The sequence below is a fragment of the Blastomyces gilchristii genome (assembly GCF_000003855.2).
Source record: "Blastomyces gilchristii SLH14081 genomic scaffold supercont1.6, whole genome shotgun sequence".
Classification (NCBI taxonomy): domain Eukaryota; kingdom Fungi; phylum Ascomycota; class Eurotiomycetes; order Onygenales; family Ajellomycetaceae; genus Blastomyces; species Blastomyces gilchristii.
In genome coordinates this window covers 2,448,684-2,459,968 of record NW_003101677.1, presented here as the reverse complement: position 1 = coordinate 2,459,968, position 11,285 = coordinate 2,448,684, and the positions used below count along the sequence as shown (strand labels likewise).

Sequence of the window (11,285 nt, the reverse complement as noted above, 5' to 3'; positions counted from 1 at the left end):
ATAAGAATTTTATGAAAATAATTGAGAGTTAACTAAAACTCTTCTGAATAAAAGATATGAAATAAATTTATATAATACTCAGAGAAAGATCTATAGATTATAAAGAATTTTATAAAATAAGAAACTAGATAATAGACTTTTTTTTCCTTATAGTAATAAGAGATTTTTTCTTACTAAGATTTTTTATAGATATAAAGAGTTTTTAATAAGCATTATTACAGTTCTAAGTCTGATTCTATGAAATCACTTAGTAAAAGACTTCACAGATAAAGCTTTAGAGAGAAGAGAGTATTATTAGAAATTTTACTTCTTACAGATTCTTTACTTCTATTCTTATCTCTTATATAATTAATAAAGTTAGTAGCTCTTAACTATATCTAACTAATAGACTGAAGTTCATGACTACTATTCATAACTCAGCTTAAATACTATTATATATTTAATCTCTATATTTATCTTTCTATTATGAATACTTCTAGTAGCTATCAGTACATATCACATCAAGCTGTGAATACTTAGATAACTATCTGTAAGCACTTATTTGTTGAAGGTTCTTCACTGACTCTCACTCACGTGACTTATACATAGTTATATTAGTTACTGCTTGCACTAGAATAATCAATCAAGTTCAACCTCTTCTACATTATTCTTACAAAGAGTGTTAATAAGTTTTAATAAAAATTCTTTCTTATCAAAGTTGTAAAGATTCACAGATTTAATATTATATTAAGTGATTTTTATCTGTAGCTATAAATTAACATTAATTAGCATGAAGTAAAAAATCAGTAGAAAAAAGAAATCAAGTCTAAGATTAAAATAATACTTGAAGTATGTGAAATTATCTGCAATTTTGTGTTTTTGATCAATATTTTAAAAATAGAGAGTGACTTGATTATATTCTTGTGACATTGATACAATTATAACACTCAGTTGATTTCAATAGATGCTTTTAGAATCTCAACAACAAGATTATGAAGGATTTGAGATGTACAAGAGAAACCACAATCTGTCAATTGATTGCTATGAAAAAGAAGCCATTCTTCTTGTGAATCTGTGAGATTTTTGCAGTGGGTAGAGCTTGCTTTCTTTCTTGATATTTGAACACCTCTATAACACTGTGATAATGTATATTGACTGCTTCCATATATTTTTTAGCAGTCTCAGTGTAATTAGGGATCAATTGCTGCTTGTATAACTGCTTCATGGTGCATGTTGTGGGTGTTTGAAGATGGATGAAAAAATGAAGATTGGGCGGGCGTTGGGTCGTTGATCACGTTAACAAGTAACAGTGACAGGAGAAACGAAATACCAAACCCGGTGTTGATCCCATTATGTCATTTTAAGAAATCGAGGTTATACAGGGGGTGGGAAACTGGAGGCTCCTATCAAGCGTGTTTAATACTTTGGAATCTCACGTTTGGTATATACAGCAGAGGGTTTGTTTGTATGGTGGGAATTGGTAAATAATATTTATATATAGTCTCTGGAGAAAAAATGAGTAATGTGAGCTGAAACAGGTAGTTATGTACTGTGATATAGACATGTGTGAGAATCATGCTGGAGGGGCTGCATCATGTTATATGATAGCAGAGAAGACCAAAAAAGGGAAGACGAAAGAGATTAATGAATTAATGAAAAAGAAAAAGAAGGCGCCAGTGTTTCCAATGCATATGAAGCTGCCGTTGTTAATAAACCGGGGCGTTCGTCCAAGAGGAAAGAAAATAAAAAGAAAATAAATTAATTAAGTCCGACACGATACATAGTGATAGTGATAGGAGAGTAGGAAATGTGGTTGACTTAATGATAGCTTATACGAAGGAAAATTCCTAGTAGTAGACAGGATGTTGCTGTGGGGATAGTGTGATGGAACAGGCAGGGAGTGAAACAGCGTGTATATAAGATGAAGCTTTATAGAATTATGAAATGAGACGACATATCTGAAGAAATAATAAGACAGAGAGAAATGAACATATTGGGTATCAAACGCAGGTATAAAATGGTAAAAACAGGAAAAGTAAAGGGAAGAAAAGAAATTAGAAAGACGCATATCAAACGATCGAAGATGATACCATAGCCACTGGAATCAAGGTTACTCAAGCAAGCTCTCCTGTAGTGACTCCTCGTCAATTGCCTTGGGTTGTACTGCCGTAGGTGCCTTTGCTGGTGGGCGGAGCCCCGGGATAGGACCTTTTTGGTTCACCCCGGCTGGTCTGCCAAGTGTTGTTGAGGCCGGTGTTGAAGAGGAGACAGATGAGGCGTATACAGATGACGCAGGAGAGATGGGTGGAGGCGCTGGTGGCCGAGCCGAGGATGCCAACGACGAACGGCGTGAGGATATGGGTGAACGCGAGTCCCTCGCTGATGCTATCGGTGTCATACCCCATCTGCCAAGAACCCAGCCGCCGACCCGCTTACTGAAACTGGCTGTCTGACGAGATGCGAGGACATCGTCCGGATGGTGAAGAGGAGATGAGTTGCTGGGTAGGGAGCCTGGTGGCGTTTGGGTTGGGGTTGCGTTCGGGTCCGCTGCAGATGCAGCGGCGACTGAGGAGAGCAGGGAGCGTGAGTCGGAGCCTTTACCCCCATTGCTAAGGGACACAGTAGGGACTATGACGTTCGTTCGTGAGATTACGGGCGGCGTGAAGGAAACTTCCGTGCCGGCGGATGTTATACGGCTGGGTGTTCTAATAGGGAATGCTAAATAGTGACTAAGAATTTGGGATGGGTAGGAGCGAAGCGTATGGATATCCATTCCAGAAATGGAGAGGAGACTGTCATGAGAGGACGCGCGTTTCACTTTGTGATATTGTAGCTGCGAGGAGAGTTCAGGTTCAGGTTCATGCGCAAGCTCAGATTTGTGAGGACAAATTGAAGGTTGAGGTTGTATTGGTTCTTCATTGATCGTTTCCTGAGTTGGTGAGTTTTCTGCCTCTTCCATGATGGGAGGTTCGCAATAAGGTATATTCTCATCAGTGAAAAATTTACCGCTTTGTTCTTCGATTTTATCACCTGGAAGAGCTATAGACGTATCCTGCAACTTAACCGGGCCAGATATAGATCGAAAGGGGATATCAAAGGATTCTTTGCGATGACGGTATGGCCTAACACTTGGAGACGCAAAACCAATACTCTCTGGGCTAGTAGGGCGAGAAGACTCAAAGCCATGGTCCACGCGATCGAAAATTGACGAGGTTCTATATGTAGATTGTGGAGAATTAGGCATTGACGACGATAGCGACCCCGCTGCTGCGGAACCGGAGGCTTGAGACGACCAACTGCGGCCATTCGAGGGCGGAGGGATAGAGACTGAAGTTTGGGAGAGTATGGTTGATGTTGACGAAGTAGAACCATGTGGACGGTGTGGTGTTTGTGACATGCGTGAGGAAATGCGAGGCGACTCGAGAAGCGGAGAGGAGATCATAGGCCTCTTTCTCCTCTGGCGACGGTGTATCGGGATTTGTACCCTTTCCTTTCGCTGGGAGACAGCTGGGGTAGGCGAGTGGTAGTGATGATGGACGTGAAACTCCTGGGATGCCACTGGCGGGAATTTCGCATCCAGTTCGTCACTAAGCGGAAGTGCCTTCTGTCGTGGCTGTCGTTCATTCCGCTCCGGAGTCAGTGGTTGATGGAGGAGAACCTGTTCCCGCAGGTTCTGCACCTCCTCATTTGAGTTCTGAAGCATTTCCCTGAGCTCAACGATGCCCATTTGCAGGTTCGCATTATCTTGCAAGATGTCGCGCACGAAGTTGCTAACCACTCCCGGCTTATTCTGGCCAAGTGACGAGGCAGCAGCAGCACCTTTGAGTCGACCCGCAGCGCTATCCAATTCTCGTTCAACAGCCCTCCTCCTCTCCATCCGCGCAAGTAGCTCCACATTCCTTTCCCGTTCCTCTCTCGACTCCTTTTCTATCCTCTCGAGCTGGTCTTGAAGGTCTCGCAAAGTGAATTCGGCTTGTCTCCATCGTTGGATAGCTGATTTCTCATCTTCTTTGGTGACGATAAGTTTTGCCTGTAACTCCTCTTGTTCCTTCTCCATCGCAACAATCTGCCATTCGAGTTGGGCTACGCGCGACGCTGAGATCGACAATTGTTTAACATGCAGCTGTGTACTCTCGAGGGAGTCCGTGAGTGACTTGATCTGCGCATCCGATTCTACGATCAACTTGTTCATTTCCTCCAGTTGTTCCAAGAGCTCGCGGTTTTCTTCGATGATCCGCGCATTTTCGGCTTGCGCCTGGCGCTTGTCCCGCTCGAGATGTTCCATTTCTAATAGTAACCTGCTTCGATCTCCTTCTGCATCTGTCATGTAAGATTCATGGCGCTGCAATAATGCCTAGACCCGCCAGGCAAAGGGAGCAATAGAAAATGTCAGCAAGTACCCACGAACAACAAAGTGACAGCAAAGTCAAATAAATATAAGAAATGAAGAAATGAAGAGATGAAAAAGAAATGGAAATGGAATAAAATACCCACCTGGCCTAGCTGGGCGGCAGTTTCGACGTCTTTTTCCAGATCCGCCAGCGCAGCAATGTTATGTTGGAGATAGGCACATTGTGAACTCCCACAACAGCATTTCAGCGCTGTCGAATGATGGAGACGCGGGGTGGTTCTTAGCGGACCTGCGTCATGCAGTGAAGGGAATATGTGGTCCATTAAGAGAGGCTATATGGGCAGTCTAACCACGAAGACCATTTTTCGGCGCCCCGTATAGCGCTGTCCATGTATAGCACCAGCTCTGCACCACGACAAGGAGCCGGCCCGAAAGCGAATGAATAGAATGTTTAGCTTTGAACTGATGAAGGAGAGAGATCGTGTTTCATTAATGAGTGTGTTGGAACAGCGGTAGTGGGCACAGAGAGAGTTTCTGCCCGGCTATTCTTAGAAAAAAAAGAACACGGTCGGTGGAAGGTTGGGTGGGGGAAGCAAAAGTTCCCATGACGCCAAAGCAGGGCTCATATAACTATTTATGCTAAAAACCCAGAGATGCGCCTTTGATTTGCCCAGCCACAGCCATTCTGATCACGACTCATGGCTTCGTAGGTTCGGCTTAATTGGTTTTTACCTAGCTCATATGGGAATAAGCAAACAATGGTTCCCAAAACACATTGCCTTTGTTCATTAAAATGTCTTATTGTTCGATCCATCTGCGCAAACTCACTCGATTCCTGCCATATCTACGCGACAGTTGTTCCCCTTCCTATGGTACAGTACCCAACTACGAAACCTTTGTTTGCTAGTATACAATGCCCCGCGCGAGGGGTACTTTACTTGGGAGCAAAGAATAGAGTTGGCACACCTAGCTCTTTATCCTCAGCTACCCTGGTGTCTCCCTTGCCCCCAGCATTTACAGCACACTATCGTGATCTTAAGAAGGAATAGCAGACGGCGCATCTTCTTTACAGATCCATCCCCGGACCTGCAGTTGGACTAGGAAGAGTCGCGGGCGGTAAGAAAACCCGGGATGTGCTGTCCGGCCACGGAGACCCTTTTTGCGTGTAGAGTCACAAGTTTCCACTTTGAGATCCAGAATATCTGATAAATAGATCGTATGTATGAGTGAAGACAGTTGGTTCTGGGTATATAACGCATATAGTGCAAGTTTATTTTAGTAACAGACCCCTTTGATTCCTCCCAAAACCGGATTCTATCGTTTGTATATATATCGTACAATGGACGCCGTGTAACGACTTTTCGTTGCGTGATCGCAATGGTTCAGGCTGGAGACTTTCTCTCTGCCAGTGCTATCTCCAAGCATAGGAGGGAAATTGCACTCCTCATGCGTTTATCCTTTCCGACCACTTTGGCGCCTTTGTTCCGTCAGAGACAATGGTTTCTTGCTTGCAGAACGAAATCGAATGGAATCGAATGCGTCCGTGGGTTTGCCTTTCCGTCTTAATAGCTGCTGCGGCGGCGAGGCGGGCAGGAGAATTGGATGATATCAACCGGCTATGTTGCGCTTTGACTGGCACCTACCCCGGCACCACTGTCTATATTCTCCCCATTTCCGCCATCCGACACCGTTTGGAGTTTTCTGTACTCAGCCTCCAGCGCCCGCTGCATCTCAAAGTCCGCTTGTCGCTCTCGCTTGATCCGCTGGTTTTCAAGATCTCGTTGCACACCGGCATGCATGGCCTAGAGGTTATTCGTAACAAATCAGCATTCAGCCGTAAACGAACGGGACGTAAATGTAGCTCAATCGACTAAAACATACAGCCTTGTCAGCTTCCTGCGTCCAGTGGACAAAATAGACGATGCCGACAGTCATCAGCGACGTGCCGGCCAAGGTAAGTTTGGAAGCCCGCGACATGGTTTCCTCCTATGTGTTTTCCTGTGTGGTACGATTGAGATAGCTTCTGGCTTTTCTAGGAAAACGGTCTCCTTCAGATCCTTCTCGAAAAATTGAGGTCTTTATTTAGCAGTTGCGAGGTAATTCCCAAAGACACTGTCGAACGGTTTCCCGGTGGATTTGTCCCGGAAGCGGTGTCAAGCGGCAGAAGCGGCGAGGTGACCTTGCTCCAACCTCAAGCCCGCATCAACGTCGAGCTGCCACGCGCGGAGCTCAGGACAAGGACAGCGTCCAACAACACCACGACTACATGCCAACGCCGATCTCAGCGGATTGTACTTGAGAAGAGATCGAAATTATGGTGCGCTTCTTATTCCTTCATGTAACCCCTTTCAGGCATCATTCATCTTGCTAACTATTGCTGTCTCTTCTAGTCTGCCCAGAACTCCGCAGGCATCCAGACCCTGCTTGATGTATGTCCGCCTTCAAGCTATCTCTAACTGCACTTCTCCCCGTTCACACCCACGGCCTACTCAAATAGAGAATGTGGAGAATTAACAAACATTTTGTGGGCAAATAGGCCGAGAGAGAGGCGCAGAAAATCGTACAGAATGGTAAGAGCTTCCAAACGAGTGGATTCATCTTGCCAATACCCTACCTAACCTGCCGTCCCCCCGTTCTTGAAGAAACAGATTTCGCTAACTCATTCTATTTCATTATTCTAGCCAGAGAATGTGCGTAACAAATTTCCTCTTGCAATTACATCATACGACACTTATCAAATGTCGCTTCTCCAAGCCCCTTGACTCTAACTTGATTCCCATGTTTGTGTAGACCGCACGAAGCGCGTAAAGGACGCCCGAGCTGAAGCACAGAAGGAAATCGAAGAATACCGACAGAAAAAAGAAGAAGAATTCAAGAAGTTTGAGGCTGAGGTGGGGAGATATCATACTTTCCTTCAATTACCCCACTGGAGATTCGTATTCTCCCTTGTATTCCCATTCCAAAGAAACATACACACACACACACATATATATATATTACATAGATATAAGAAAAGTGATTAGACGGCTAACTGACACCCGCCCTCCCTATTTTATTTATCTCATTTAGCACTCGAGCGGGAACAAGGTAGCCGAAGAGGAAGCCAACAAAGAAGCCGAAGCCAAAGTCCAGGAGATCAAGGACATCGGTCAGAAGAAGGGCGGCCAAGTCATCGAGGATCTCATCCATGCTGTGACCGAAGTTCAGCCGCAACTACCGAAGAAACTCGCGAAGAATGCCTGAGTTTATTTATTGAATAATGAGCGAATTCCGACCGGGGGGGTTTTGAATGTGTGCGGCAGCGTGAAAGCTACTAATGGGATCAGGGTGTAATGATTTTTTTTTGATTGTTCATTTTTCGTCATGTTTATACTGCTTTTTGCTTTCTCTTTTGGGATTTTTTTTTCTTTGTTTTCTTTTTCTTTTTCTTTTTCTTTTTCTTTTTCTTTTTCTTTTTCTTTTTTTATTTCTTTTTCTTTCTTTCTTTTTTTTTCATTTCTTCCTTTTTAAATACTCCTCGAGAGGCATAACTACACTTCTTTTTCTCAGATCCACTCCAGGAATATTCCAGGCACAGGCCCTATCTACGAGGTCTACTTACATAACGAGGTCGGATGGCTTAGCGAGGTCGACTTTTCTGATTCCTACGTGTCAAACTCAGGGCTTGATTGCATCTCCTCTCTTTCTCGAGCACATTGCCCTTCCAATATATAGATAGCCCTTGATTATCTAGTAAAGAGTGAAGCTATCTTCCTCCCTCCCAGCGGCTCTCGGACAAAGGGTGTGTAGCCATAATTAGCTGTGTGCTGTCGGCGGATGAACAGCAGGCAGCGGGCTGAACCTATAGCATTATATATAGTGTACATACTGCATCTTGAAATGTTGTAACTGGCTTGAAAGCTGGTACGGTCAAAATCTAGACGGTCGGAAAAATTTTTGATCCGAGAGCCCCCTTACTCCGTAATGAACTGATTTTCGGCTCCGCGCCTAGTGCAATTGCACTCCCATCTAAAAAAATCTCGAATCTCCCCACGGGTTCGCCTGTTGTAGTAATAGAAGGATATTGCGATTACTCATGCCCACATATGCATCCATTGACCACCGAGCTAGTTCCTCGCAGTAGCAGCACCACTTGACGGTTCGATTAGCCCAGGTCTCCCGGTTTTGTTGCCTTTCTATCCAGTTTCTTTCTTCAGTAACTCGAACGGCAACATATAGAGTGCAGATTCTGTTTTTGAGTCAATGTCAATAGCTTGGCTAAGACGGATCGCTGGGACTGTGCTTGTTTTGTTGAGGTTTGTCTCAGCATCATGATGCTTATTCACTTGGTTCGGTTCCTGTGATGGGTCAACAGATCTTTCCCTATGCAGTCTCCTTTCGTGTAAGCACTCTACAGAGTAGACACAATCCACATGCATGCATGTTCATATTGTTGACATTTCTCCCCGCCGCTAACATCCTCCTTACATACATAGCAGTAGAGTCTCTGACGTTGGCGAACTTTTTTTGAAACCCATCCTTCTTTTTTGCCTTTCAGCCCGCATTTCGTTCAATAGAACGCAAGCTGTGGTTTGGTCATCATCTCGATCCTGAGATCTGTCGGTTCTTTTGTTGGGTTTTGTATTTTCTCGCATCACTTGGGTACTTGCTCTCTTCCGTAATTGCCGGTCCATATCTGAAAAGCGTTAGGCACACGATGAGAAGCACATTCTAGAAGACCATTACCTCTCAAACCAGAATCACTTTGCTTGCTGCCGTGGATGAAGCAACTGTTTGTGTACTAAACTGTACCTTCACCAGACCATGAAAGCGAAGAACATCATATTAGCTCTGGAGAAATTTGTGCTCGAGCCTTTAGCTTTAATATCCTTCATTCTAGAGTGGAAAGGTGCCAATTTGGTCCATTTTGACATGATCCATTGCGGAGCGATGTGATGTGGCTTATAGCTCTCGGGCAGTCACCCTCTGTGCGCCTCGAATGGGGGCGGGTATGCCATCCTCATTTCAACAAATGTTGGACGGCAGTTGTCCAGGGCCTGTACAAATAGTTACACTATCGTTGTTAATCTGCTGTGATCCCTTTGCATGAGGATATCACGGACTCAAGCTGGGTTTGTATATCGAACTGGCACTCCCAGGTGATTGACGCAAGTATCCCGGCGCCCCGACGCAGTCTGGCCTGGTTTGCATACTCCAGGTCATTGGGCTTTGCTGTTGCAGCCACCATCCCACATGTACTGCAATAGCCTAGGTGAAGAGCACAACAGCAACCACACTAGAAGCATGTTAGAGCACTCCTGTGATTCCTGGATCACAACCTTGAGCTTGGTGTGCATGGACTGCCGAGATTCTGTGATTAATCACAACTATTGCAAAATCTTGGGCAGTAAAGTCAGGTGCTAGACACAACAAGACAAAACTGTAGTGGGAAGTTATTGTAGGATGGCTAAATCTCTTGTATTCGTGTGGGAGGAGCTAGCTACGTTATATTACATATCAGATCACGTGCAGGCGGACTGTACAGAAAAAAAGATAATATGAGCTTGCTTCTTCAAATTACTTTCACACAGAAGTTTGACAACAATGACTGTCTGTATGATTGAATCAAGCTCTGATTCTTTAGTCTCTTCACAGAATGATGCAAGATTTGCAGAGCACATCTGCAATCAAATTCAGTCTCTCATTTCACAACTACATCAGCAGAGAGAGTGTCCACCTGGCTTTATCAGTTCCCAACTCTGGAAACTGGTCGATGGCTCAAGACATTGTGCATAGAAAGCTTGCGCGTTAGCTGTAATCTCTTCCTTGCAGGATGAGGGCCTGCTTAAATCCCGGCCTCATTTCTGTCCTTTGGAGTGTATCACTCGAGAAATTGCCTCTTAATGGTTGTATGAAACTGGGGATTTCCCGCAATGTCTTATCCATCGATCCCTTGATTGGAAGATGGGAACCTGGATATTCAGTGTTCGGCGCGTCCTGGAACTGCGTGGCCCCTTAGCTTTAACACCCTCAACTCTTCCCAACTCTTCCCAATCTTTCAAATGATATGAATGGGGTGACCAGTTATATTCTTCTCCGGATTGAGGACTACTAACTAGTCAACCTTGAGTGTATCCCGGGGGCGGCTAATTGAAGTTCGCTTTCTTTAGGGAGTCTCCATGAATTTTACTATTCAATGGATGTTGAGGGCGCCAATTTCTCCCTTACTCTAAGCTCTTTCACCTCTCATCCTCACCGCCAACATTGTCACAGCATGGATATAAAAGGGTGCTCATTTCTTGCCAGAGATGAGCTTCTATAGATACAGAAACAATGCACTTGATACCCAGATTTCTAGTTTCTTAGACTTCAACTTTGCTCTTTTTCAGCAATCACTTTTATGTCTTCTTTGTCTTTCAATTCTATCTTTCTTTTATCACTAACTACTAAGAGTGCTCTCTTTCACTCAACAACAATTCTCATTTCCTCAAAATGATCATGACAAATTATCTCTCTCTATCTATCCTTGATGAACTTGTGTGATTCGCTGAGGAGACAGCATTGTATGAAGATTCAATTAAGATGATGATATCAGACATTCTCAACTATTATTTTTCAGAAATAAATGATTTTACAGTTGCCTCAGAGCAAAACCGGCAGGAGAATATCACAGATTTTATCATCCTTCAGTTCCAACAACAGTTCCTCAGTGACTGTGATATCATTAATCACACAGTAGCTGAAGCCAAAAGAGATACTGACTCTGTCACAGCTGTATTGAAGCAGCTTGAGAATGTCCTTGAATAAGTCAATACTGAATTTAGCAGGTGCTGGGCAATGCTTATTCATGGGTGCAACTTTCAATTTTTTGAATGTCACATTCACCTGTCTGTGGGTGAACAGCTTATCCCATGGGATCCTCTGAATCAACCATCTCAGAATTTGTTCCATTGTCAAAATGATAGCGTAACTATCG

At 44.0% G+C, this 11,285-nt stretch overlaps 3 protein-coding genes across 3 annotated transcripts; 1 reads left to right on the top strand and 2 right to left on the bottom strand.

Moving 5' to 3' along the window:
• Positions 1-2,089: 2,089 nt before the first annotated feature.
• BDBG_04005 (uncharacterized protein) lies at positions 2,090-4,653 on the bottom strand (the record flags this gene model as incomplete). Its single annotated transcript, XM_002625900.2, has 2 exons — positions 2,090-4,333; positions 4,474-4,653. 2 exons carry the CDS (start codon positions 4,651-4,653, stop codon positions 2,090-2,092), a joined length of 2,424 nt encoding a protein of 807 aa, XP_002625946.2.
• Positions 4,654-4,964: 311 nt separating this feature from the next.
• BDBG_04004 (cytochrome c oxidase assembly protein) lies at positions 4,965-6,307 on the bottom strand (the record flags this gene model as incomplete). The annotated part of the gene is made up of 4 exons (XM_002625899.2): positions 4,965-5,062; positions 5,159-5,174; positions 5,974-6,132; positions 6,212-6,307. The coding sequence occupies 4 exons, from the start codon at positions 6,305-6,307 to the stop codon at positions 4,965-4,967; spliced, it is 369 nt and encodes a 122-aa protein (XP_002625945.2).
• Positions 6,308-6,644: 337 nt separating this feature from the next.
• Positions 6,645-7,573, top strand: BDBG_04003 (V-type ATPase, G subunit; the record flags this gene model as incomplete). The annotated part of the gene is made up of 6 exons (XM_002625898.2): positions 6,645-6,647; positions 6,721-6,759; positions 6,867-6,900; positions 7,012-7,020; positions 7,121-7,221; positions 7,400-7,573. The coding sequence occupies 6 exons, from the start codon at positions 6,645-6,647 to the stop codon at positions 7,571-7,573; spliced, it is 360 nt and encodes a 119-aa protein (XP_002625944.1).
• Between the last annotated feature and the right edge of the window lie 3,712 nt (positions 7,574-11,285).